General features: G+C 40.0%; 4 protein-coding genes across 5 annotated transcripts; 1 reads left to right on the top strand and 3 right to left on the bottom strand.

Moving 5' to 3' along the window:
* ppcs (phosphopantothenoylcysteine synthetase) lies at positions 1 to 3,235 on the top strand. Its single transcript, XM_030421117.1, has 4 exons — positions 1 to 79; positions 1,590 to 2,124; positions 2,202 to 2,305; positions 2,529 to 3,235. The coding sequence occupies exons 2-4, from the start codon at positions 1,593 to 1,595 to the stop codon at positions 2,853 to 2,855; spliced, it is 963 nt and encodes a 320-aa protein (XP_030276977.1). The 5' UTR covers positions 1 to 79; positions 1,590 to 1,592; the 3' UTR covers positions 2,856 to 3,235.
* On the bottom strand, positions 3,105 to 15,522 carry utp3 (UTP3 small subunit processome component). The gene is made up of 16 exons (XM_030421116.1): positions 15,306 to 15,522; positions 14,907 to 14,994; positions 8,107 to 8,163; positions 7,954 to 8,010; positions 7,774 to 7,873; positions 7,619 to 7,687; positions 7,393 to 7,514; positions 7,126 to 7,281; positions 6,894 to 6,965; positions 5,305 to 5,345; positions 5,123 to 5,219; positions 4,788 to 4,925; positions 4,472 to 4,602; positions 4,323 to 4,392; positions 3,511 to 3,618; positions 3,105 to 3,385 (listed from the first exon to the last, which is right to left on the bottom strand). The coding sequence occupies exons 1-16, from the start codon at positions 15,320 to 15,322 to the stop codon at positions 3,296 to 3,298; spliced, it is 1,413 nt and encodes a 470-aa protein (XP_030276976.1). The 5' UTR covers positions 15,323 to 15,522; the 3' UTR covers positions 3,105 to 3,295.
* A 747-nt stretch (positions 15,523 to 16,269) lies between these two features.
* On the bottom strand, positions 16,270 to 23,063 carry fam83e (family with sequence similarity 83 member E). Of its 2 annotated transcripts, none has more exons than XM_030418767.1 (8): positions 22,708 to 23,063; positions 21,890 to 22,608; positions 20,957 to 21,103; positions 19,533 to 19,657; positions 19,009 to 19,443; positions 17,655 to 17,889; positions 17,365 to 17,574; positions 16,270 to 16,926 (listed from the first exon to the last, which is right to left on the bottom strand). In XM_030418767.1, the coding sequence occupies exons 2-8, from the start codon at positions 22,358 to 22,360 to the stop codon at positions 16,726 to 16,728; spliced, it is 1,824 nt and encodes a 607-aa protein (XP_030274627.1). In that variant the 5' UTR covers positions 22,361 to 22,608; positions 22,708 to 23,063; the 3' UTR covers positions 16,270 to 16,725. The 2 variants fall into 2 exon arrangements, with proteins under 2 accessions (XP_030274627.1, XP_030274626.1); XM_030418766.1 differs by having other exon boundaries at positions 16,613 to 16,926; positions 21,890 to 22,612.
* Positions 23,064 to 23,438: 375 nt separating this feature from the next.
* Positions 23,439 to 27,365, bottom strand: emp3a (epithelial membrane protein 3a (MAM blood group)). The gene is made up of 5 exons (XM_030421611.1): positions 27,124 to 27,365; positions 24,960 to 25,064; positions 24,729 to 24,831; positions 24,433 to 24,573; positions 23,439 to 23,993 (listed from the first exon to the last, which is right to left on the bottom strand). The coding sequence occupies exons 2-5, from the start codon at positions 25,035 to 25,037 to the stop codon at positions 23,818 to 23,820; spliced, it is 498 nt and encodes a 165-aa protein (XP_030277471.1). The 5' UTR covers positions 25,038 to 25,064; positions 27,124 to 27,365; the 3' UTR covers positions 23,439 to 23,817.
* Positions 27,366 to 27,485: the final 120 nt, after the last annotated feature.

Raw genomic sequence — 27,485 nt, 5'->3', positions numbered from 1 at the left:
GAGTGAAGCTCGGTGCTTTCAGGAAGTGCAGAAGTTGTTGTGAAGCTGCTCCGGACTGAAAACAACCTCCGAGCATAAAGTAGGGCATTTTGCAGATTTGTCTTTTATTATTAAGATAAAAACAAGATTTGATTTTGTTTAGTTGATGGTATTGTCAAATAGTGAGTGCAGGAGACGACTCACCTGTCTTGTCCTCCTGCCCTGTCATGTTACACATGGTCACTTTATTTTGTCCTTGGCAAAATGATCTAAAGAGAATTAATTTCATTTAGTCAATCAGCAAACAGACTTCCATTAGCCAAGTGAAAGTCAAGGTTCACCTGTTAACTTTAGTTAGATTTAGGTAGCCTGTATTTATGGATTTGTTTGTTTGTTTGACAGGTACAGTAAACAGCTTCTTGGCTGTACTGGAGTTAGGGTTAATGAACTGTAATGAACATTACAGGACAACACTGAATCATTATTACTTCATGGTATTGATATGACATTACTGTAATGATTCATGAGATCATGTCAAGTCTACAGACATACTGTTATTTCAAATCTGATCTGCAATGTTCAGTTGTTGTTCTAAGTGTTTTCTCAATGTGCTTTTACTGCTGAATTGTATTGTCTTATACTAAGAGGTCAATTGAGACTGACATTTGATTTTTTTTGTGGCTGATGCCAGTACAGATATTGGGAGTAGAAATTGTGATATCGATACGTTGGTTGATAACGACACATATTTTCCAATAAAAAAAACAAAAATGTGGTTGTCAAACATTAAATAAACTTTGTCTAAAAATACATCATTGTCTAAAAACAAACAAACTGGACAACACGTACACTGATAGCGATATATCTGCAATAAGCCAAACAATATAAAAAATAAGACCTCAGTATAATGTAAACCAGCTCTACATAGCTTTATAATATATATATTTATTTATTTACATAGCACCTTTAAGAAATAACTTACAAAGTGCTTTACAGTAAAAACGCAATTAAACCCAAAAATTATGACATGAACAAGCTAAAAAAATTAAAAACCACAATAAAGACGAACAGTTAATTAAAAACTATACTACTAAAATGAATTTTAAGAAGAGATTAATAGGAGGTCGCAGAGTTTGCCTGCCAGAGATCCTTACTTTTTCCAGAATCACTGGCATTGTGTTCATTTGTATTGACACTTTTTTTTTGTATTTTTTGTGTTGCATTTTTTAGGTTTATTATTATTCTATTTACCAAGAAATACAAATTCAGTCTCATCTTATCAACCTTATCTTATCGCCAAAACTACATCCTCAAGAAATGCAAAATGTCCATAAAACCGTGAATTAGACTGTGCTAGTTTTAGCTTGGTGTGCAAACTGTAACAGAGGCAGGACATTTTACAGTTTAACAATAAACATTATAACCTTAAATGTTTGGTTTGCAGGCAGCAGTGTCAGATTTCTACCAAATATCCCACATTATTATCATCAGGTTAAACAGGCCGGCCAAACCAACATCCCCTTTTTAACCACAGGTCTGATGTTTGACTGTCCTCGTCCATCACTATTCTGCTACACTGACTCCCCTCTCCTCTCACTCTCCTTTATCAGGCTATGGCTGAACCCAGAATATCTTCCATTGATGGGAAGTTAGCTGAAGAATTTGCTGTTCCCTCCCATGTTGGGGAGGTGAAGGAGAAGATGACTGCCTTTGCTGTGCATCATGCTACAGCAGGTCGCAGGGTGGTTCTCATCACATCAGGAGGCACCAAAGTTCCCCTCGAGTCCCGCACTGTGCGCTTCCTTGACAACTTCAGCAGCGGCAGACGGGGAGCCTCCTCAGCAGAGTATTTCATAGAGTCCGGCTATGCCGTCATCTTCCTGCACAGGCATCGCTCCCTCTACCCCTACACACGCATGTTCTCCACCATGAACATGCTGGACGCCCTGAAGTTCACAAGTGACGATGGAGCATCCAGTAACTCTGAAGTGGTGGTTAACCAGCAGGTGCTTCCGAACATCGCTAAAGTGCTGAAGCGATACCAGGAAGTGAAAGAAAGCAGACTCCTTCTGCCAATTGAGTTCAACACCCTGTCAGAGTATCTGCATTTGCTCAAAGCAGCAGCACAGGCGCTCAGCACAATAGGTACAACTTAACAAGTCAGGTTATAGCCATGGCTCTTATCTTATGCTGTTCATAACTTGGTTTTATTCTGTTTCTAGGATCCAAGGCCATGTTTTACTTGGCTGCAGCTGTGTCTGATTTCTACATCCCAGCGTCCGAGATGCCTGAACACAAAATCCAGTCTTCCAATGGACCTCTTCAAGTGAGTGACACATTAAAATTCTGATGTAATGCTGCAATCCATTGCAAGTCAGCGTTGATATTTCCGATTCGGTATTCCAGACTTCCAATCTAAATGCCAAGTTCCCCTTTTATGGGGGAAATCATTGCAAAACAGATGACAGAGAGGTCAGAAAACTTCTACAGTAAAGTAAATTCTAAATAGCCTTTAATTTAATTCACCTTTTCCCCCCCCTCCCTTACAGCTCAGCATGAACATGGTCCCTAAGATATTGTCCCCCCTGGTGAAGGACTGGGCACCTCAGGCCTTTGTCATATCCTTTAAGCTAGAGACAGATGCAACCATCCTACTGGACAAGGCTCGGCGGGCTCTGGAGACCTACAGGCACCAGGCGGTCGTGGCCAACGTGCTGGACTCTAGACGGGGTTACGTGATGGTGGTGACTCCAGAGACTCAGGTCGAGCTGATCCTCACAGAGGAGGATGAGAAGAACGATGTGGAGATCGAGGACAGGATAGTGAACAACCTGACATCAGCACACAACAAGTTCATAACGCGACAAGGAGGTTGACCGTGATCACCCACGATGCATGTTTGGGGCAGTGCCGCAGTTCTAAGTTTTTGTGTCTGTGCTTTCCAGATCTTGAGCTCGACTTTAATTCATACTTGCTGACAAGTCACTGTATATGTTGTATGGTTCCATAACATTAGAAGTAGCTATAAACACATCTTGCCTTCCCTCTTCTTTTCAGCATGCTTTAAAAATGAGCCTCTAAGCTTTTAACTGCTGTCTCTGTACGGGGACGATTTACAAGTTATAGAAAGTTTGTAAAATGTTTATTCGCACAGAAATACATTTTGATGTCTTTTCTACAACAATGAATGACAGTTCAATTATTCAGTGATGTACTTTACTACAAGAGTCACCCATAATAAACAACAAGTACAGTCCATTGGTGTTTCTTCAATCCCGTGGTTCCACTCAGCAACTTATGTTGGATTCTCTCCTGGTTACTTAAGTTTGACGCTCTTCTTGACACCAGCACGAATACCGGACATCTCTCCGCTGTATCTCGTCTCCTCCCGACGAACCTCGCGGACCTGGTGAATATGAAGCACAGTATTAGTGTTGACATAAGCTCTTCATTCCATCTGATGTGCCTACAGACAATTCTCGAGAAAGAAATACTTGTAAGAATATTCTCATCAGCGTGTGAAATACAAACCTGGCCCTTTCTGCGGATTTTGGCACGTCGGAACTTCTCTTTGTTCTTAACTCTGGGATTGCGGTCAATTTTCTTCCTCTTTGGTGTCAGCCCCTTGTTCTTGGCCATCTGTGGAATTAGTGGAGGGACATAATTAGAACAAGTGCTCAAATATGACATGGATAGAATCACATGTTGTGTTTTTTATTTAATGGGGAGAGAGCCCATTACATCAATGAGAGGGGAACCATATATGTACATGTATTGGGAACATACATTTTTTAAAGATGTGTCTAGAAATATTGCTTAATTCTCAATGCCAAAGGGTTGAGAGACCACAGTGATTAAAAAAATAGACACGTGTGCTACAGTGATGCAAAAACTTTGAAACAACTGAACTTCTACTGTAGTCCATATTGTTATATTACATGACGGATACGATTTGTGATTTACACAGAGTATAAAAACATGGCAAGTATACATTTCAACCCTTTAGATATTTTTCTTTCCAAGCAAGACTTGATGCTGAGATTAAATGTTAACAATCGATACGAGTGAAACTAGTATAAGATTATCATTAAGGCGCGGCTAGGCTAATTATTTGCCGATTAATTTGATATTTGACAACGAATCAATTACTTACTGCAGCTCTAAATTCCAGGTTATTTGAGCATTGACGTTGACACTCTGCAGTATATCTTACACTTACACCCAAAAACAATATATCCATCTAGGCATATGTCTATCCTCATGCTGTTCAATATCGGACCATTTCAGTTAACTCTGACCGTAATCACTAATATTTCAGCATGCAAGTGGTTGTAACTCAGTACCTGGTACGTGATTCCTCTCTTAGCATCTTCATCAGGCTCTTCCTCCTCCTGCTCGACATTTTCTCCCAACCTGCAACAAATTGACAGTTGATCAGATGCCCCAGTCGATTATGTCCCAACTCCCTTTCGAAGACTCAAATTGTTCTTACTCTTCAGGCTCTGGCTCGTTGCCCTTTCTCTTCAGCTTCAACCGCTCCTCCATCTGTTTGTAGAAATGCAGAGCTGCTTCGTCATCCAGGTCAGAGTCCTCCTCAACCTCAGGCACAGCTGCTCCAGGATCCTGCAAACAAATGTTCACTTGTTACCATTCGAGTTGCATATTAAACATCAGCTTAAGACTGAGGATGCCCTACAGTTCTGAAAGAAAATCCTCTATCTATCTATCTATCTATCTATCTATCTATCTATCTATCTATCTATCTATCTCTATCCATCTATCCATCCCTCCCTCCATCCCTCCCTCACCTTTTCCTTCTTGCTGGCGACTCTGGTCTTCTTGCCCGCTGCCGTTTTGCTGCCGGCTTTTCCTTCCTCCTCACCAGCTAGTAGCTTACGATACTGTGGTGCAAGTCGAGCATCCACTGCATCAAGTTCATTGATGAGCTGCAGGCAGGTATTGAAGAGTCAGTAACACATAGGATTATAACTGATGTTTACAGTTATTGCTGCCGTTGTCAAACTGTAGAGGTATTAACAGAGGCACACTTCAGAAAGTTGTCTGAAATAAAAGAGTTTACAGCAAACAAAGCACATTCGGTGTCCAACTGGCAGCAGGTGTTAATGTCGAGGTGTGGACTTACATTTCTGTAGGTGAGTAGTCTTTCAATCACAGGGTGGCTGTGAGCTGGGATCCGTTTTGCTTTAAGCACCATATAGAAACTGATGTTCGTGCAGTAACTGCAGCAGTAAAGAATCATCAGTCATTCAATGGAGGACTAACAGGATATATGTAATATCTAATTACAATTTAAGGACAACTTACTTGAGATAAAGCTGCTGTTTTGTCTTGAGGTAGTCGGCACCCTTTGGAAAACCAAATGAAAGTCATTCAGATTCACGTACTTCTATGTACATGACATCCCATATCCAAACCACAAGCTTACAACACAGCACCATGTTTCTCACTTATGTTCTCTACAGCTAGAGAGGAAAACACTGATCATTTATAAATATAAGAATAGCCATTAGATTCCACCAAATAATTTAATGATTGATATAAATGTATGTATTATACTATATTAACAACCTAATAATGCGCATAGTAGTTTTCAAGAGCAAACCCTCGTATACCCAACGTTTTACAGCTTTTGGGAACTATAATTTAGCTTTGATTACACACAAGATGTAGATTGTAATAAATACAATTCTGCTGAGCTACTGATGATCCAAGACTGATTGAGAAGTCAGAATGAATTCAGTGATGGCTTGGTAAAAACACAAAATGTTGCGATTTGCTTAAAACCCTCTGACATATTTAATCAAAGATTTGTCTCTGTTCAGTGAACAAGAATGATTAAAACTGCCGCACAAGTAAATGAAGAGTCTCCTTGTCCACGGTCTGTTTTCTTAACACTAAAAAGACGAATGCTTCTTTAAAATCTTTAAATATGCAAAAATAACATTTGGCCATCAGGGGGCAGCAAAGCCAATATTGAAAATCCATCAACCTTTACATTAAAATGACAAACTTGCTAGCAAACAGTTGCTTATTTACACATCCAATAATTTCATAGCAACATTTTCATTCATCAAGAGTTGTGCTTGTAGCTGCCTGATAATTCACCTACATTATCAATCCTTTTTTCTCTGTTTTAAGTCTCAACCAACTACTGTGGGAATGTCTGGCTTTTAAGCTGCTATGTGTTCCATTACACATTATCTATTTTTATATACTGTTGTTTAGTATAGTACTACACATGATCTATATGTAGTATTATGTGTGTAATACGATTTCACATGCAGTTATCCTGTGCAAACTGTCCACCTCATATTTGTATGTGAAAAGTGAATAGTGTACACAGTCTTTATTATTTTGTATTTTTATCAACAGTAGTATTTTATTATACTTCTATTATGTAGTCGATGTTTCTTTTGTTTTTATCACGTTTCAATTTTCTTATTTCTGACTCAATCTGTAATCTGCTGTAACGCACAAATTTCCCCGGTGAGGGATCAATAAAGTCTTATGTCATTATGTTCAGCAGGTGGCCTCCAACTCTGCCTGTCTGCAGTTTAGTGCTAAACAGGTATCATAAGTATGTTTTTTTTCCCCCCCACAGAAACCAACTGCCTGCTGCAGCCAAAGACAAACCACGAGAGCTGTGAGAGGGAAAGTTGTGGAAGGGAGAGCTAAACCAGGCGCTGAAATTCAATTTAAAGCTCTTTGAAGTCTCAGGGAGCTTCAGATTCAGATATTTCTCTTTAGGTCCATTACACGTGTGACCTCCTTCACAGTCACATTGTTTTTGTTATCATAAATAAATAAATGTATATAAATAAATACATATAGCTGCTTTAAATTCAAAGTCTGATGACAAATTCACAGCTGGAAATGAAACTAAATGCACTCACCTTTCCTGGTGGGATCTTTCCGTCCTTGACCATCTGTACGAGGGGCTGCAGCTCGTCCTTCAGTTCAGCGAGCTGCAGACATCACACAGTAACATAGTAAGTAAGTAAGTAAGTAAGTAAGTAAGTAAGTAAGTAAATAAATAAATAAATAAATAAACAAACATCAATTACACATTTGTCTGTGGAAAATAAGCAAAAACGTTTGGCTCATTAAATCTGAGGTTGTTTTTACCTTTGCCTTGAAGTCTTGGATAAGTTCAAGCAGCTCTGGTGACTCCTTCTTCAGAAGTTTCATCTTCTCCTTCTGGGACATCTGCTTCAGGTCCTTCACAATCCTCTCCTCCTTTTCAACGGGCTTGCTTTCATCTTTCTCCTCCACAGCAAACTCCTTTATACAGCCAGCCACATAAAAACAACCAAAGTTAACAAAAAAAACAAAAAGTTTCAACACCACATGTGGATTCAACTGCAGGTGTTGAGAGGTTTATGACAAAAATACCTGGAAAAGGTTTAAATCATAATCCTCCTCGCTCAGATTTGCAGCTAAACGGTTTTGGATATTTTTAGCCTCTTCTTCCTCTTCTTGATCCTCGGCTTCCAGCTCTTCTCGAGACCTCCCTTCTGTTATAACGAAACAATAATGTTAAATCTGCCAAACGAATAACAAAATGAATCATGAATTGCCACAATATTTATTATTGCAGGAGATAAAAAAAAATACTTACTGGTAGTCACATAGTCAGTGTCATAATACATCTTCTTCTTGGCTCCCCACGCCATTTCATTAGGAAGATCTGAGGTGGACAACAAACTTACAGTTAAATAGGCAAGGATGACAATAAACCAAATGAAAAAGATAAACTGTTGATTTTATGTTCACCTTCGTCGTTTTTCCCCTCTAGATCACTCTCCATATCTTCCTCCTCTGCTTCCTCCTCCTCCTCCTCCGACTCAGAATCGTCCAGAGCCATCACCTCCTCCTGTAAAATTTAGATAAGTTTAATTTGTTCACAAACTACATTTCCTTTCCCTGCTCAAAATAAGACACATAAGCCATCACCTCATCATCCAGTTCCTCCACGTCGCTCTCGATCTGAACACCACTGGCGAGAAGTTTCTGTGGCAAAGACAACGCAGTCCCAAAAAAGGTTAATTTAACTATGAAACAGCACCATACACTTACAAAGAACCACTAACACTGAGGTAAACTTACTGCAATCTTCTCATCATGGAACTCATCAATCTGGTCCTTTGTGTAACTTGCTGATTTCTGAGAGGGAAGAGAGGAGATGTGTTTAAATCGGTCTGCCGCCCCTTTGAAAGTAAAGATGGAGGTGGAAGATCACGTGACTACGGACAGGTGAACATGGCGTCTTAGTAAGAGAGGCAACTCGCCAGACCAATTTAACCCCTAAAAAAAGAAGAAAAGACAAGCTACAAAATAACACAAAGAGGAGGAATATCTGTGTTAACTGGATGACTCAGGAGCGGGTGACAAGACAGAGAATTAAAGATCAAATCTCTGCTAGAAACACTATGAGTGCAAAGAAAACGAGTGCGCAGGACGCCGACGCAGGTGAGGAGGCTCCAGCGTGGGCGAAAAGTTTGTTCAGCTCATTTCAAAGTAATCAAGAGTCAATGACAGTCAAACTTGATGAGATATGCTCCTCGATCCGAACATTATCAAAAGATTTTAAAGCTGTGCAGCACAGAGTCGCAAATGCAGAAAAACGCATAAGCACCCTGGAAGATGACCTGGGAAAGGAGAAATCTGTGGCGCATGAGCTCTCCACAAAAGTGACACTCCTGTGTAATCGGCTGGATGATCTTGAGTCGCGCAGCAGAAGGAATAATATCATGATCATAGGCATCAAAGAAGGCATGGAGGCCGGGGATCTGACTGGACTGCTGGTCCGCATATTTCGTTATGTTCTGGGCGCGGGTGAAAGTAACCCAGTGCCTGAGGTGGATCGGGCTCACAGAGTGTTGCGCCCACGACCTAACCCTGAGGATCCACCACGCAACATTATAGTACGGCTGCTAAGATGGGAAGATAAACAGAAAATAATGGCTGCAGCAATAAAGAAAAAGACTCTCTTCTTAGAAGATCGACCTTTTTACATCCGACAGGATCTGACAGCTGCGGTGAGGAGACAACGCGGAGAATACAACGATATAATCCAAGAACTTAAAAGGCAGAAGTTAAGATGCGGGATACTTCATCCTGCCCGGCTAGTGGTGACTATTGATGGACAGAAGTTGATTTACAACACGCCCGAGGCAGCACGGACAGAGCTGGAGAAGAGGCTGCAGCAGATCCACTGGACCAGCGCACCTGACGTCGGTCCGTGACGTCCTCATACAGTGAGTTTCCGATACAGGCTCTCTGTTGTTTTTCTTTTTGTTTAAAGGTCCTATGCCTGTTTTATTAGAATATAGACAATAGGATACAAGGACTTGGTTATATATTTTGCGGCTTGAGTAAACCAATTGTCATTGGAAAGTAAAGTAAGAAATATGGTTGGCAATCTTGACATAGATTTGAACGTTTTTTTTTCTTTATATAGGGGAAATATCAGTATTAAGTGTTGTAATGGTCTGGAGGGCAGTCATACGGCGACGTCTACGCCCGACTATCACGGATTGGAGATGGACTTTTTTTTTTCCCATCTTATTGACACTAAATGTAATCTGCTTTATTGTGGGTTGGTGTGTGTGTTTTATGTTGTGTATAATGTGGTATTTTTGTTTGTTTATTCCCCTCCTTTCCCTGTCACAGTACAGCCTTCTGCAAAATACTCTTATTTAAAAAAAAAAAAAAAAAAAAAACTAATTATGTTTAATGTCATCAAGGATAATTAAAGTTATCACATGGAATATAAATGGAATTCAAAATCCTATTAAAAGGTTTAAAGTTCTATCGCATTTAAATTCTCTTCAATGTGATATAGCGATGTTACAAGAAACACACCTAACAAAGGAAGAGACTATGAAATTAAAACAGCGATGGGTAGGACAAATATTTTTCTCTGCGGGCACGAAAGCTTCCAGAGGAGTTTGTATACTAATTTCAAAGAGGATTTTATTTACAGCCTTAGATGTGATCTCGGACAAAGAGGGACGATGGGTTATAGTCTCAGGTGAACTGCAGAATAATAAAATAATTTTAGTTAATCTATATGCCCCGAATGTGGCACAAGCCAATTTTGTTTCCTTATTAAATATACTGATAGCACAGTTCCAGAACACACCGTTATTGGTGGGCGGTGATTTTAATTTAGTAAATGATGCCTTAGTAGACCGTTCTGGTCACCCTTTACCAGCAGATAAGTCTCTCTCAAGAGCCTTCAACGAGCTACTAGAAACACAATCATTAACTGATGTATGGCGTTTGATTAACAGTCAATCAAGAGAGTACACATTTTATTCAAGGGCACATAATTCTTACTCCAGAATTGATTATCTTTTGCTGTCAAATAATTTATTGGATTCTGTTGTTGATTCCACAATTCACAGTATTGTCATATCAGATCATGCCCCAGTTTCATTAAATTTTGATCCGTCTCCTAAATCTAAACCAAAATCTAAAAGATGGAGCTTTAATAATTCCATGTTAAAAGATGACAATTTTGTTAAACTAATACAACAGAATACAAAAGAATTCATTGAATTAAATATAACTCCTGACATTCCCATTCAGATAGTCTGGGAGGCCTATAAGGCAACATGTAGGGGATGGATTATTAGTTTTTCATCACATAAGAAGAAAGAGAAGTTAAAAAAGAAAGAGAAATTATTATCCAGACTTAAAGAGCTTGAGTTGAAACATAGGGCAGATCCAAGTGACAATACTGTGAAACAAGCAATGCTTTGGGCAAGGGCAGAGATACAAGCATTATTGAATGAGGAGTCTGCCTTTACACTATACAAACTGAGAAGGACACTCTATGAAAATGGTGAGAAGGCAGGGAAAATGCTTTCATACCAATTAAAAAAATTTGAACAAAAGCACTCAATCTCCGCTCTAAGAAATGACAGTGGTGAGATTTTAAGGGACCATGATATTATCAATGACACGTTTAAAACATTTTTCTCATCACTGTACGAATCTGAATGTAAAGTAACACAGCAAGAGCTAGATCTTTACTTTGCAAATCTACCCTTGCCAAAATTAGATGAACAGCAAAAACAATCACTTGATGCCCCAATTTCAGCGGCTGAAATTTTGAGTAATATTAAATGTTTGTCAAATGGTAAGGCACCTGGAGGAGATGGTTACACCACTGAATTTTTTAAATGTTTTTCAAAAGAGATCACACCACTGTTAGTGATTTTATATAATGACATTATACAGAAGCAATTTATGCCACAATCGATGCGGACAGCTATAATATCACTCTTGCCAAAACCTGGGAAAGACCACCTAGATGTAAACAACTACAGACCTTTAAGCCTACTAAACAATGACTATAAATTGTTTGCAAAGATATTAGCAAAAAGATTAGAAAAAACGGTGTCCACTTTAATCCACCTGGATCAGGTCGGCTTTATCCCAGGGCGATTATTATCCAACAATATGAGGAGACTCATGCAAATCATGCAGGTTGCCAGCTCTCTCCCACATCCAGTGATAGCAGTATCACTGGATGCGGAGAAAGCATTTGACCGCATTGAATGGCAGTACTTGTTTTACACTCTGTCCAGATATGGTTTTGGTCCAAGATGCTTACAGTGGATCAGAGCTCTGTATCATGAACCCGTGTCAGCAGTTAAGAGCAATAATATAATTTCAGCACCATTTCAACTTTATCGCTCTACAAGACAAGGCTGCCCTCTATCTCCACTATTATTTATCTTGGCATTAGAGCCTCTTGCTTGTACAATAAGGATGGAAAGAAATATTACTGGTGTTTCAATTGGGGGTTATGATTTCAAACTTAATATGTATGCAGATGATATTTTGTTGACTTTGTCAAAGCCATCGTGCTCAATCCCTAGAGTATTGGAAATTATAAAAACATTTGGCAGTCTGTCAGGCTATAAAATAAATTGGAGCAAAAGTGAAACCATACCCTTAAATCATTGTACATACATTACAGATCTGGGATCCGCTCCGTTTATATGGAAAAGAGAGGGGATGAAATATTTGGGCATTAAGATTAGTACACCTATCAGTAAAATGTTTGAATTAAATGCTCAACCTTTGGTAAATTCCATAAAGGAAGATCTTAAAAGGTGGTCTAACCTGCCTTTGTCCTTATGGGGCAGAGCCGAGGTGCTCAAGATGAACATTCTACCAAGATTAATCTTTTTGATTTCTTCCATTCCTCTACATATATCTAAACCTTGGTTTGATAATATAAATAAACTGTTCTCCAATTTCTTGTGGAAAGGAAAGAAGCCCAGAATGAATAGCTCCAAATTATCATTGCCAAGAGATAAGGGGGGCTTGGGAATCCCAGATGTGTATATGTATTATTTAGCATTTAATGTGCGATTCCCTTTGATGTGGGGATATCAACATAATAGAATCCAAGGTAGTTGGGAGTGGTTGGAAGAAGCCATTGTAAGGGACAAGAACAAATTAATTTCGTTGTCATCACTGTGGTACCATCCTGCTTTAGCAAAAATAGACAATTGTATTATCAGCCTGTCATGTGATATTATTAAAAAGGTTCATAAAAAATTGGGAATAACAAAGATTGCCTTAGCATCATGTCCACTATGGCACAATGCAGCATTTAAAGCAGCAGGGAATCCATTGTCAGACCCTGTATGGCAGCATCACAACATTAATGTTATCTCACAAATTGTAGAAAATGGGTTGATTTTGACTTTTGAGGAGCTCAGACAAAGGTATAGTTTAAATGCCAATGCTTTCTTAAAATATGCACAATTAGCATCAATACTGTCAAAATTCCCAAGAGAATATTTGGAGTACAATGTTGAAATAGATATTAAATTGAGAGGTTTAGCATCACACAGAGGCACAGTCTCGGGTCTATATAAATTGTTAATATGCTCCTCCTCAAATCCTAATACCCACACTCAGTTAAAGTGGGAACAGGATTTAGGGGTCTCATTAAATTCAACAGAGTGGGAAAGAATATGGAGGGACCCTGCAGCAATGTCCAAATCGGTCAGATTTAGAGTCATACAAATGAAAATCCATCATAGAGCATATATCACACCAGCAAGAATGAAAAAAATAGACCCCAGCTCCTCTGACCTCTGTTGGCATGGGTGTGGTCAAGTAGGAACTCTGATCCACATGCTGTGGCACTGTCCTGCAGTTAAATCCTTCTGGGAGGATGTGGTCCACTCAGTGTCACTTATGCTGAAGATAGAACTTTCTCCTTGTCCTCTCATTTGTTTGTTGGGATATAGGGCTGCACAACTCAGGTCAAAAAGAGATAGGAAAATAGCAGGCCTAGGCTTTTTGGTTGCTAAAAGAATGATATTGATGAATTGGAAGACACGTAAGACAAATTGTTTTTCAAGAGAAACATGGTTACTTGAATTTTTTGATCTTCTTGGAATGGAGCGAATGGCCGATATGATGAACGATTCCGCGTATAATTTTGGAATAAATTGGGACCAAGTTCTGGGAAGTATTCTAGTTCCAAATTTGAGATGATGGAGGACTCTTGCTGTGCAGCCCTGTAAGTCACATTGTGACCCTGTTTCCATGTAAATTAACTTGAAAATGATTAAGAAATTAACATGATTATGAAATGAACAATCGAATTGCAATGGTACAGTACTGCCCCCCCCCCCCCCCCCATCTGTGTTTTTAATTTGACTTTGTGTATATGTATGTGCTTGTATATGTAGCATGTCTTTGTCATATCTTTTTGTTTGATTTATTTTATTGTGGTTGTTTGTGGTTGTATTGTTTATTTTGTGCTAAAAAAAAAATAAATAAAAAAAAAAAAAAAAAAAAAAAAAAAAGAAAGTAAAGACCCCATTCCACAGCATAGATGATGTGGTGACAGCTCAGGGAAAATTGTTTCATCAATAACACAATATGAGTCTAGATATCATCATATGGGCTTATTATAAGACAGTTACGGCAGTCAGGAGGAGTGTTACACATTTCTGAACTTATTATTTGTGAGCTTTAAGTTTAACTGCTTAGGCCTTCATTTCTACAAAACGACTGATTTTTATTTAGATAATATAGAGATCAGAGACCAGAATGCATTCAATATACATTGGACTTGTTTCTAATCATGTAGCTCGAAGGAATCTTTTTCAGATATTTGACAGTTTGAGAAGTGAGCTTGTGACCAGAGGGACACCAATTTCCAGCACTATGGAAACTAGTCATGTTCTGTTGATGGTGATGTATATTACATTAAAACTTTTTAGGTTACTAGGTGATGCCGTCCATACTCAATGTTCATTGTATTATTTATTGACTTAATATTTTTTTTTAAATGATGGCCTTCTCCAGAGGAGCTCAAATGACTCAAATTTTAATATAGTACATTGTTTAACAAGGTTACAAGGTGCTTGTACAGTGAATTAAGAATAAAATGCTGTACAGATCAGTTAAAAGGCAATTAAAACAATGTAATGCAAATTACAAAACACAACAGCCAGTACAACTAAAAACAGAAAATCAGTAAAAGCTGCACAATGATAGAAATCATTTAACAGTGCAGACACAAACATAGAGGATGAATGTATGTCAACAGCTGTATGATTCTAGTTTTGTGTGTGTTTTTAAGCTTGCTGTGGCACAAATTCCCCACCTGAGGCCAATTATGAACAAACTGATATTGAATTGAATCAGTATCTTATGGCTGCATTTCTATGGTTCCCCTCTTGTGTGTATAAACAGATTACATTGTACATATGATTGACATAATTTAAGCACCTTTATCTAATGCAACCATCTACAACCCACACACACACACACACACACACACACGGGCTGTAATTGGCCTTTCAGTCAGTGTTATAAACCACAACAGACAACAACAGAGCAGCCTAGCTGAGCCCTCTCACCTTGTCAGGGACAGGCATGTGCTTGTAGGCATCAGGGTCATCTTCACCATATTGTTGTGTCCTTTTTGGCCTTTGTAAGGACTTAGCCCTGAGAGGCAAAAGAGAGGAGACAGGTCTGCGCTGCAGTATTTACAGGATGTTTATATCAATGGACAATCATGTAACGCTTGGTCTTGCTGGGATCTTCAAGGGTCCTGGTCAAGCTGAAATAGCTAAAAGTTAACAGAACAAGCCGCCCTGACTGTTAATGACCCCGAGCAAACAGAGAGAGCAGTGTCGGGAGGACATCTGATGCTTCAGAGTTACAGTACGTGGATGCTATGTTTGGAGTTATCATAGAAGTCACATTAAAACATGATAACGCGCAGCCAGATGTTAGCTAACTTTAGCCAAACTCACCTTTTTGCTCGAACCATGACGGAAACGAGTTATACCTGCTCGTTAAACGTCAACAAACAAAGCGAGACTTTACAATGACAACCGAAAAACACGCTTGAACGCCGCTGGTTATGTATGGAAATTAAAATATGACAAAACTGTAAAGATCCAGTTGAGTTGTACACATCCCCACACTGGTCACCATGTGCTTCCGGGATTTCTTCTTCTTCTCTACTTTTGATGGCGGTACAGAGCACTGTGAAGGGTGCATACCGCCCCCCCCGCTGTACTGGAGCATATAACATATCTTATTTAGTTGTTTTTAAAGTTTTAAATGGTTTGTTGTTAGAATAAATACTAATGCACAAAGACACTAAAAATCATTTATTGATGTGTTCGACAAAAAAAGACGTATTTTCTTTTAAAAAAACATGTTGATGCAATTTAAACCAAATGGGGTAAAAAAAAAAAAAAAAAAGATACTCTTGTATTTAATTTAAAATATACCTTGTTTGGGAAGATGGAGATCCTTCATAATCTACCTCACTCCCTTTTTTGTTTCCAAGCTTGATTAATTCTTTAAGTGGTCGTTCAAGCCCTTCAGATAATTTCAAAGAGGCTCTAAAAGCTCCATTAAAGAGGGCTGTCTTTCTCAGATATTATCTTAATTATGGTTTAAAGTTGAAATCACAATACACATCTTGACCATGATGTCAAAACTGTTATTTCTTCACACGCTGGTGATCATTTTATTTAATCTTTAATTTAATTGTTAAAATTAAAATTCTGAGGACTTCTGAGGACATCAAATCTGTATTTTAAAAGTCAGCTACAGGTATTTTGAAAAAAATCTCTGTCCACCATAATTTATCTGCCAATATTTTATTTTATTTTATTTTATTTTTTCGTTTTTTCAAGTTTATTGGCACCATTTCCTTTTACTCTCTCTTGAGCCCGTATCAAAGAAAAATGAACATCTATTCAATTCAATTCAAAATACTTTATTTGTCCCCGGGGAGGGAATTTAAGGCACGTGGAGTATTTGTACACAGACACAAACAAGTCACCACGTTAAGTTCACAGAAACACAAAAACTCAGGGAATATTACACAAAATATACAAAACCGTACAAATCTCTATGAGCTAACCCGTTGCTGCACGAGCAGCAACCCTGGAAGTGGAAGACTTCCAGAATCTATTGACAAAGTGTGAACAGAATAACTATAACTATTTGCATTCTGGAGTAGAGCAGTGCAACAAAGACTGTATATAAACATACAGCGAGACATCTCATTATCTAATTCAGTGGGATATCAAATCAACAGACAGAACTGTTACTATATATACATTCATCATATCAATGGTTTTATTCTTAGAGTCACAGTCTGTTTGAGGTCATAAGATGTTAAGACGGAACATGATGCTCATGTATGTCTTTGTTTTATTTCAACGCTCCTGATTCTTTTTGTTCCTCCATGTCTGCCAGTGACTTCCTCCAGTCCGTACTGAGGGCGTAACTGGAGCTGCGAGGCCTCTCTCGGGGCAAGATGTTTTTTGGAGTTCTGTACAATAGAGGTTTAAATTCATCGTTCCTCCTCTTCATCAAGGATAAACTCGCTGTCACCTGATCTGGGTCAAAGCCCTGCCAAGGAAACATACAGTGAAAGAAACAGAGAACATTTATATCATTGCGGTTGAATAAAATGTTATAATATCGGCTGCTTGTTACCATCACTCCTCCTGGGTTAGTCTGTCAATAATTAATGTGAATGTCTGTCTGCAGGACAACGTTTACCTATTTGTCAGCACCAAAATAAAGTTTAGTTTTCTAGATGATAAGAATTATGATTAAAAAATATCTCTGTTTGATTTCTTTGATTTTATTCTGACAATACTGGATACTTTCCCCTCTAATATGTTTCTCTGGGTTTATTTTATTTTCATACTACACTACTTTTACATGAGTGACTTATAAGAGTGGTTCTCCCACTTCACTGAACTGAAAAGTTAACAAGTATCTCTTCCTCCATCACTCCTTTTTCACAAGCATACAAAAAATATGATGAATCCACACACTCACAGTGGCCTTAAACCTTGGCGGGGGGGCATCTTTTGTTTCTGGGTTTTCTATGCTCAGGTCCATCATAGACCGACTCAGCTCTGATGATGCAGTGGCCATTGATTCTCTGTTGAGCTGCCCAGGAGGGTTCTGTCTCATCTTCAGCCTCTTCACAATGTCATCCAGAGAGCTGAAGCTATCAGACTGTGGGACCCTCAGTATTAAAGGTTTCTGTGAGGAGAGAAACGCATCTCAGCTTTTGCATCAAGGTTGCAGCTCAAGTGTTCTGACAGCAAAAGCCGGTTACTTACTCTCAAGGAAGGTTTGTTCTCCGCTTTGGAGCTGGTTTCATTCGCTCTGTACTCCTCTTCTATAATGGGCTCCCTGTTCAAACGCTCTTGTCTCTGCGTTGGGGCAACTTTGAGCTCTATATTTGTTTGCTCTGTTGCTTTATCCTTAAGTGTTGTTGGTGTTTTGCCATTTAACTTGGTGTTCCCCTCTTTGGAGGGTTGTCTGGAGAGGGTTTTCTCCAGTATGCCTTCAATCCTGCAAGAAAGAAAGAAACATTATCTTTAGTACAAGGCATATTGATAATAATTACCCTTGCCAAGGAGGTTATAGTTTCATCAGTGTCCATTTGTTTGTTTTTGTGTTGGTTGGTTGTCAGCAGGATTACACCAAGATGAATAAATTTACAACAAACTAAGATGGATGATGGGTCTCCACTCAGAATAGAACCCATTAACTTTATTGCAGACCTGGATAAAGTGATGAAGGTTTGGCATAATCAAAGAGCAGCACTTACATCAAATGTTCATCTTTCACTTCAGTGGAAACTTGAACAGACCTCAGTGTGCATACCTCCACCAAGGCCCAACAGTTCCCTTTAGACCTCCTTCACTGAGATATTAACAAAAATGTGGAAACTCACCATATCTTTTATTGTTAAAGAAGGTGAGAAAAGATTCTTAATTATCAGGATCCGCGCCAAAAGTTAACAGGGTTTACACTTAGGTGAAACGCATCCTCCATCCAGGTTTTATGGAAATCCTCTCTGTAGTTTTTGTGTTATCCTGATGGCAAACACACACATGTGAAAACATAACCTCCATTGAGGAGGTAAAAATATACTTCTTGATCATGTAACTACAATCTAATCACGGGGCTGATCATAGTTTCTTTTTTGACAATGTAATCTAACCTGATGTGCCAGATAGTTTGTCAGACAGAACCATCAGAGAAGTCGGCCTTTAGAAACTGTTTTAAAAAGGAGGAGGCGCTTAAAAAAATAATAATTGGCTGGTGTTTGGACTAACCATCCTTTTATCATGGGCCAAAAGGATCAAAAAACAATTAGACAATGTCGCAAAGTGCTACCGGAGGAGCCTGTTGGTTTATCAAACTTCTTGCTGAAGCCAGTAAAGAGAGGACCGACAACATATTTCCCATCGAGAAAAGCCTCCAGTGTACTAACCAGTTCTGATAACTGAAGCTTTAGCAGCATCGACATGATCTGTTACATAACCCTGTGTACAGCATAAAGCACACATTTGTTTGAATGTAAAAGTGAATTTTAAATCTGTCTACTGTTTGCCTGGTCCAAAAACAACTTCACAGACTCACTAATGGTGTCTAAGTTTGGTGAAGTCAAGATGATCCATGTACCTTTTCTTATCCACATTTTGGTTTACAGTGTCAGTTAACCAATCCACAATGGGGGTGTTTGTATCAGACGCCATGTTGTTCTGTGGTGGGATATCCTTGGCCGCAATGGCCTCCTGTTGGTCATGAGGACTGTCAGGCATGCGCTGGTCACTGAAAACCCCCATGGCCTCCCAGTCCAGGACCATATCGACAGGTGGGGGTGGAGGGCTGCCAATCACAGGCTGCAAAGGGAGTTTCTGTTTTTGAAACTTGAGAGTTGGTTGTTCTTTCGGCTTACGGGTCACAGCTTCAAGAGAACTGGGAACCGTACATATGTTAGGGACGGGGAGCGAAACAGCGTATATGATCCTGAACTCTGTGTCGAATGATTCAACAACAAGGCCAGTCAGAACGGTGATGAGCTGCCGGTGCAGGTGGGCGTCCGACCATGTGAGGCTGCAGAGGACAAAGACAGCTCGTCATCACTACATCACTCTCAAGTGTTTGGATACATGTAAAGGGAAAGCGTTAACCTTAAGGCTCACCTGTAGCTGCCATGAATCACTGTGTCTAAATCCACCAGAAGGAACTGGTCTTTCATTTCCCCGACCACCATTCTTCCCGTCCTCGTACAGAAGGTCTTCCCTCCGAGAACACGGACCCGCATGAGCTGCCCGATCACAAGATTAAATTTAAGATTGAATTACACCGAAACTTGGTATTTATCTGTGACAGAATGCAAACCACATGTTGAACCAGTCACATCTCATGCATTGTGATTTTTTTATTGAAATGAACAATGATGATTCTCTAACCTCAACCAAAGTGAATCCTCTTGATGACATTTTGTGACTGTTCCATGAACTGAATTTATCTTTTCTGTGGGCTGTTGACTAAAACTAATTGGACCAGATGACTCTGGCATGACAGTCCTGCACTTTGTATGCCAGCCATCCACCCTAACCACCTCCATACGCCTCCAGCTTGTTTCATACATGCAGTGTTTCTTTCAGTCAATGAAACGCAGTGCAGGCACAAACAAAAAGTCCTGCTGAGAGTCACAAGAACACATGCACATGAATCCTGTGTGCCCTTTATATTTTGTGACGACTTCATGAATTGGTAATACACACAAGTGTTGGTAAATCTACACCATGGGTTGTATATCGGTATCGGTAAAAACTTTTAGCTGATAAATGGACTTGAAAATATGAAACCAGATTGGTCTCAACATGCTCCTCACAGAGAAGCTCATGACTGTCAAACTGCTGCACCTGGTTAGAGAACCAAACAATTTTAAATCATCCGCTTATTGCTCGATTCATCCGAGCCATCCTATTGGTCATTGGTAGGCTGAAAAGAATTTCGATATCCATATTGTGCATAGGGTTAGGCTTGTGGCTCATTTGCGCAAATGTGTGTATTTGAACATGCTCAAAATGACAAACGCTAACTGGCTGATGATTGGCAGGTATAATGTTTACCGTGTTAACCATCTTAGTGTACAGTTGAATATGTTTAGTTTTTTGATCAGGCACCAAACTACTGGTAATATTACAAATTTGACCTGATTATGGCGCCGGATATTCATTAAACAACAAAAATGTCATGGCAGGTTTTCGATAACCTCAAAGATAACACAGAGAACACTGAATGCTGTGCAACCAGTTCAGCTATGTGCTGCTACAGATAGGCTTTGCATTCCTAACATATGCATACCAATGCCAAAAGAAACACTTGCAGTTTACTAGATACCTCTCTAGAGTAGATATGCAGTCTGTCTAGCTTTCAATAGCTAGTATGTAACCTTACTTTCATATGTGATTGTGACCAGTTGCATAATTTGTTGACATGATGGAATGGTGCGGCTTGGTTTTGACAGCATGAATTCTCTGGTGTAATCACTGCCATGGCAAAAATGAACCATAGGATGACTTCTGGGTGTGTGCTCATTTAGGAGGTGACTCACCGGATGCCTGAGCCTGTTGAGCATGAAATTCTCCTGAATGGACCTTTGGTTCAGGATGATGTAAACGGGGACACCCCTGGAGGCAGCGCTGTGTAAATCGCTGATTATTGCACTGTCTGTCAGTTGGTCCGTCACAATGGCGATTACCTGCATAGCACACAAATTGTCTCTTAGCCTCTAATTGAGGGAATTACTCAGAAAGCGAATGCTATCAGAAAACAAAACTCTTCTTTTGCTTCTTGTTTTTTCTTTGCTGATACTAAGAAAATGATCCCATCATTCACCTTGAGTTAAGGTGATGAGGCACTTCACATATGTGAAACTGACCTAGAAAAAAGCAGTAGAGTTAATCTAGTCGTTCCGAGGAGCACTTCCTATGAATTGGTTGAAAAGTTTTGAAGAATTTCCAGCATTTAAGTGCTGTACTTGGTGCAGATTGCTTGACATCTTAACACCTTTCATAGTTTTGACGCTTGGGATCATAGGACGGGTTGGCCGCCATCCCAAAGCGTCAGGTATCAACAAGTTGGGAATAAGACACAAAAATAAGCCTTTTTAGTTTTTTACAAATAGCACCTTTAAACTGAATAAGTTCATAATATTTTTGAGTTTATTGTAAAATTGAAGTCAAAATCTTAAAGGTAGGGAGGGCAATTCTGGAGAAAGATAGTCGTAGTTCCTGGGTTGTCGCATACCGGCGCTTCAGGTCAGAATTCAGGCAGAATCTTGACCCAAAGCGTCTGTATTCTATGACTTTGGAAGCTAAACGTTCAACTATCTGTCAACCCACATTAATTTAAAAAGAAGCAATCAACTTATGCCATAAAATAAACATAGTCCAGCAAAAGTGCAACCGTTCTCTCTGAAATGTAGTGGTGTGAAAGTAAAAAAAAACCCATTCATACAAATGTGATCCACATTATATTGGCATACTTTCGTGGCCCTTTGCAGGTGCTGCCTGATGATCTCTCTGACAGGAGGCTTGTTCTCAACAGGAGGACTGGTGTAGACTGCGATGCTCTCCTTCGGCACCCAGAAGTTTTTTGCAGGCCAGCCAAGCTCCAGCTCCGGGGTTGGTGTGTCTGAGCAGGAAGGGAAGTACGTGGAGCAGAAGTCCTCCGGCTCTGAGCCGCCAAAAATACCATTCACTTGTTTTTGCACCTCTAGTTGGGTGAAGCGAAAGTCCTCAGCCCAGCTGTTTATTTGTCTGACCTCTGAAGGAGAGAGGAAGCAGCCGAAGCTCTCTGTGGAGTCGATGAAGCTGTAAAAGGCCTCTGGCCCTTCAATGATGAGTCTCTCCACTGCTTGACGCTCATTCTCAGAGTGGAGGAACCCTGGGGAGGACTCAGTCAGTGGGCAGAACACTGCATTTACATCCAGGCTCTGCTCTTGGTAGTTCGACATGACTTCAGCTTGGTGTGTCTCTGGGAATAAGTGCTACCTACCTACTGTATCAATGTGACTTCACAGCTATCCTGGGTCAGCTCATGTCACCCATCAATCATGTCATGTCATTCATCCTTCTGGCAAAAAGTCACAACATTTCCATGTCGGCGAGAACTGCCAGAACACATATGCAGTCTCGATGATGAGTTTGACTTAAAACTCGTTCAGGCTTCACAAGTTCAATCCCTCTGCAGCAGCGTTGTCTCCTAGCTCGTGTTGACACAAAAAAGAAAGCAGAATATCAAGATAAGTAACAGGAAAAAATCAGTTTGAAGACACACAAATCAACGAATTGTGAAACTCACCTCCTTGAGAGCATGTCTCATCTCTCGCCGGCTCCGGTATTACTCAGAAACTTTCCTCGAGTCGTGGCTCTGTGCTACATGCGTCGCCTCCCCTGCATGCCATCTCACTCCTCTAAACCCTTCCACTCCTTGTTAGATTCCAAACATTCTGTCGCTGACAGATGGGTTCACTGCTCAGACACACCGTCACGATACTATTGTCCTTCTCTCTTACCTTCTTCGGCTGCTAAATGAAATCAAACTCCAAAATATTCTGGTTTCAGTTTACACACTTCCTGAATGTGTATTGTGAATAAAACTACCATATTTTAAGGGGCTGTCACTGAGCTCACATGTCTTTTTGGACCGGTCCAGCTTGACAGGTGGCTTTGTATCACGTAATCCTCTGACTGACTTCCCAACTGAATGCGCCAGGTGCAATTAAAGCGGGTTCTTTTACATTTCTTTAGAAACGTTGTTGGAAAATATAGTAGTGTCACTGGACACTTTTTTTTTTTTTTTTTTTCATCAGTTGTTTACCATGTTCCTCTAGGCCACTTTTCTGGAGATAATATCATGAGCATTCAACCAATGCCACAAAACACAATGAGTGATTAAATGACAAAGATGGCACTCCCTTTTGCAATCACAGTCCTGTCTTAGATGATTGCACATGCACTGTGACACACATGAAGCACTAATAACAAACAGAACAGCCCTTGCAAAGATTGTGACATTGTTTTTGTTTTTTGTTTTTTTAATGGGCAAACACAAATATGCACAGGCGATACAAAACAAGTCATTTGAGCACCATTTTGCCCTATTCACAACCATACATTAGGCAGAACAGGTTGAGCATTCATCACCTAATGTGTCTATGTCAGAATCCTTTCATATGAGCCTTCGTATCTTACAGCATGACTGAGCTTCAGTGACTTATCTTTCTCAATCTGTTCTTGATTGACGGCAGTAAAGAGATGCCACCACGATGACGCAACATCCTGCGTACAATGCAGCACTGTCTGGTGGATCTTGACTCACAAAGAAAACTGACATGTATCATCTGAAGACCAGAGAAGTGAAAGGAGTGAGGAGGCTTTTTTTTTTTTTCATCCGTCCTGTTTCTTTCTCTCACTGCTTCTTGCGCAGGTGGACGTATAGTACGGAGCTGATCAGGAGGAGAGGGATACACAGCCATGCCAGGATGAAGCAGTAGCCGAAGCGCCCTCTGCTCAGATCTCTTGAGTCGTTCAAGATCTCCTTTCTGTGGAAGGTGAAGATGAGGCATGCAGCAAAGGACGTGAAACCTGCGGGAGGAACACATGACAGAGTAGTAGTTTAGATTCTGTCATGTCATTACAGTAAGATATTTTCACGCAAAGGTACATTTTTGAAGGGATGAATGCGACTTTCTTGAATATGCTCATTCTCAGGTTCATACTCTCATGTTTGGTGTCTACTGGTAAATGTTTACATGTTTTATAGCTGCTGTAAGCTCGAGAAAGAACCCCAAATGTGGATTACTCTTATAAATTATAAGTACAATAATTGGACACCATTCACAAAAAGTATGAATGGCAAAAAGATTGAAACTAATATTATTCTTAAAATCTAGAAAAGTGTAGTTAAGTTGTTACTGTCATAAAAAAATCTATAGATTTTATTAATTATTTATAAAATCATAAAAATGATTATTCGTTTTAATCACAGCATGCTATGTGGCATATTGAAAAAGCCTTCAGACACCTGCAAAGGCCTGACAGAGGCCTGTGAAGTAGAAGAGCCCTCCTTTGGACATGGTGAGCAGCTGACCCAGAAAAACCAGTAAGGAGATGGAGGAGAAGACCACAGAGAGGACCATGAGGGCCTGGACGGACTGGAGCCAGTCTGAGGGAGCAGGTCGGAGAATGATGGTATGACACTGACTCACAAGCCAAAAGCTTCAGGCAGTGATTAAATATCCAATCATGCAGAAACATGACCAGTAAGTCAACAAACCAGGATGCTCAAGATGCAAGAAAGCACGCGGATAAATACTTTACCGCTTTCATTGGTAGCAGCACACAGCCAGGTCTTTGTTTCATTGTCATGGATGCAGTTGTACCAGAGGTCTCTGATTTCTGAATCAGTCCACACCCACCAGGACTGAAAGAAAGAAAGAAAGAAAGAAAGAAAGAACACACAACCACAGTCAGTGTGTTGTTGTGCAGCATTTTTGTGCCTTGTTTCACATCATACAGGGAATGAACAGTGACACCTGCTGTGTGTCTCACCTTCTCCAGGGTGGCGATGAGGAGCATGGCCAAGGTGGTCAGATGTAGTACAAGGATGGATATGAGCAGGCAAACCATGGCTGCTGGGAGATGGAGTCTTGTATCCTGTGTACAAACAACCCAGTCTAGTTATTGTGATAAAAGGATGATGTGGAGAACCACCGAACTCTCTGTCTGCCTCTCGAGGACACTTTAAGCACTTTCATCATGCTTCTCAACATCTGTACCGGCAATCTCTGCCCATTTATCAAGCCACAAGCATGCCAGACAGAGGGATGTCTCTCCGTCTTCAGAGCCAGTCCTGTCTCTGAGGAATACAGCAAAACATCAGCTCCCTGTAACCACAGTAAACAAACTTGTAGTTTACACTTAAAAGACCGTAAAGTCTTATTCCCTTTTCAAATACTTCCCCTCAATGAGCCACACCCTATAAAGTTCTTGTTAAACCGCTTTTCAAAATGGTCAAATTGCAAAAAGCGATGAATGACTCAGATTTTATTTCAATCAGTGACTGTTTCCATCAAGACATTTGTGAGGACACAAGCAGAAATGGGAAGTCACATTATTGAGGAAGAATCATTGCTTCTGATATTTTCAGTTCCCCTAGATACAGCTGTTAAAACAAGAAAAGCCAATAATAATAAGATAATAATATATCAATGTTTTCTATTAATAGTCCATACGTAGGCTACTGGCTGGTATCTATGGTATGTTGTCCACAATACTGCTGCACTACAATCCAAGCAACATCCTGTGTTTTTACCCCACTTGTCGTCCTGCTGACAATGTAACAATGTAAAAAAGAGGAAAAAAGTAGAACAAGCAGACTCTGGGCAGGGCATTGCTATGATAATAAGTAAAAAACAGTGTTCTGGCAGCCAACAATCACTTGCTCAGTTAACAACAGTGGAGAGGAGTGTAGTAATGATGGTACACACTTAAATAGTAGCTTGACTTCAAGGGGCTCTTTGAAACAATTCGTTGCAATTTCCATGTAGTAATTAATCACTTTTTTATGGCCATTTGTGAGCAGATTGTAACGTGATGTTAAAAATGAGACATTCCCCATCTCTCTCTTGGTCAATGCTGTTGGACTGTGGATTTCTTTAAGAAAGACATAAGCTGGATTTTCTGCAACAGTCCAAAGGATTTGATTCCATGCACATTCTCGGGTGCCTGGTCATTTCTAGCTCAGAAATGAAGTCCGCTAACACTATTTGAGGGACCGGCTTCCAGCATAACACAGAAGTTACACAGTCTGGGGAATCGTTTTTACATTACACTTAAAACAGATTTAAAAATATTGAAATAGTCTGTCTGTTTTAGAGTCAGTGTGGGCATGCACATAAGTGCAGATATGACACACACACACACACACACATATATAAAACATTTTTAAAAATCATCTTTCTTGATTTTGGGTCTTTCAGGGTGATCCCAAGTCTTGGGGGTTCGAACCTGACTTTTCTTGGCGGTCACAACTTGAAAGAGTTGAGAACCACTGCCTTAATTTACTGTTCTTTTGCAGTCGTTATTTGTTGCCTGCCTAGAATCACTGGCTATAACCTGGTCACCCCAGTGTGAAAGTTCTGACTTAGCCGTTAAGTTCATTATTATTTTTAACATGACCCGGTCTGTGGATTGAATTTGACACCCCTGGTCTAAAATACAAAATTCTGTACCAGAACAGAGTGAAACCACTGCCTGTTTTTTACAGACCACTGAATTAATTTGCAAACAGTGCTCCATGTATATGTATACTTTTCGTAAATTACCGACCCGCAACTGTACAGCCCACTCAGACTTCCTATGCCTTTCACATGTTTGTCTTTTCCTGCAGCTCTGCCCATACAGGGAAATCTGTTGCCATTAGATTGTGGAAAATTCAGAGAGGCATGTGTTTGATTACATACTGCAACATCTGGTTAACAGGACAGTGTGAAGCACTTGGCACAGATAGAGTGAAAGTAACAGTGACCGAAAATGGCACGCAATTCACAGTAGATGAGCAAAATTGTGTTTTCAAAAATCTTAAAGCAATATCATCATTTTGTCAGCATTTGGCCACATTTGGGTGTGACCGGCATACATCAACTGTATGTGTTAGAAAGTAGTAGAAAATCCAGGGATGTCACTTCTGTTTATGTTAGGAGGAAGTTCTTACCCTTCAGCTTCAGTCTGAACCCTTCAGTCGTCTCTGATTTTTTTCCACCCTCCTGTTGATGCTGTCCTCCCTCTGTGCTCTTTCTGTCCTCGTAGACGTTTTAACTCCAGATCTTGGGGAGAAGTCTACAAAAAGCGGAATGTGGAGTTAGATATAGGAGGAGTTCTCAACACCCATTTCCTCAAAACTTTCCCTGCCCTCCCCCTCATATCTGTGGTCTGGACCAGCTCAACACCAAAAATGACATTCCATGACTGGCATGAACACAGAACATTTTCTCAAAAAGCTGTAGGGCACACATCCAACCTGCCTCCAAATTCAAAAACAAAACATAATGAGGTTGTGAATCCCGAGCTGAAGCT

This window comes from Sparus aurata, chromosome 6 (assembly GCF_900880675.1).
Source record: "Sparus aurata chromosome 6, fSpaAur1.1, whole genome shotgun sequence".
Classification (NCBI taxonomy): Eukaryota; Metazoa; Chordata; class Actinopteri; order Spariformes; family Sparidae; genus Sparus; species Sparus aurata.
Note: the sequence above shows the minus strand (reverse complement) of the source record. Positions and strands in the feature narration are given on the sequence as shown.

Excerpts from the sequence above, each read along its gene's own strand:
- ppcs (XM_030421117.1), top strand. The coding sequence starts at position 1,593 with ATGGCTGAACCCAGAATATCTTCCATTGATGGGAAGTTAGCTGAAGAA. Across the intron at positions 2,125-2,201 it reads ACAGGCGCTCAGCACAATAG|GATCCAAGGCCATGTTTTAC; the intron begins GTACAACTTAAC and ends TTCTGTTTCTAG. Across the intron at positions 2,306-2,528 it reads CTTCCAATGGACCTCTTCAA|CTCAGCATGAACATGGTCCC; the intron begins GTGAGTGACACA and ends CCTCCCTTACAG.
- emp3a (XM_030421611.1), bottom strand. The coding sequence starts at position 25,037 with ATGGTTTGCCTGCTCATATCCATCCTTGTACTACATCTGACCACCTTG. Across the intron at positions 24,574-24,728 it reads TGCTGCTACCAATGAAAGCG|ACTGGCTCCAGTCCGTCCAG; the intron begins GTAAAGTATTTA and ends CTGCTCCCTCAG. Across the intron at positions 23,994-24,432 it reads CCTCTGTCAGGCCTTTGCAG|GTTTCACGTCCTTTGCTGCA; the intron begins GTGTCTGAAGGC and ends TTCCTCCCGCAG.
- utp3 (XM_030421116.1), bottom strand. Across the intron at positions 5,220-5,304 it reads AAACAGCAGCTTTATCTCAA|TTACTGCACGAACATCAGTT; the intron begins GTAAGTTGTCCT and ends TTACTGCTGCAG. Across the intron at positions 4,926-5,122 it reads GACTACTCACCTACAGAAAT|CTCATCAATGAACTTGATGC; the intron begins GTAAGTCCACAC and ends ACCTGCCTGCAG.
- fam83e (XM_030418767.1), bottom strand. The coding sequence starts at position 22,360 with ATGTCGAACTACCAAGAGCAGAGCCTGGATGTAAATGCAGTGTTCTGC. Across the intron at positions 19,658-20,956 it reads TCAACAGGCTCAGGCATCCG|CTCATGCGGGTCCGTGTTCT; the intron begins GTGAGTCACCTC and ends GTGATCGGGCAG. Across the intron at positions 16,927-17,364 it reads CGCCAAGGTTTAAGGCCACT|GGCTTTGACCCAGATCAGGT; the intron begins GTGAGTGTGTGG and ends TTTCCTTGGCAG.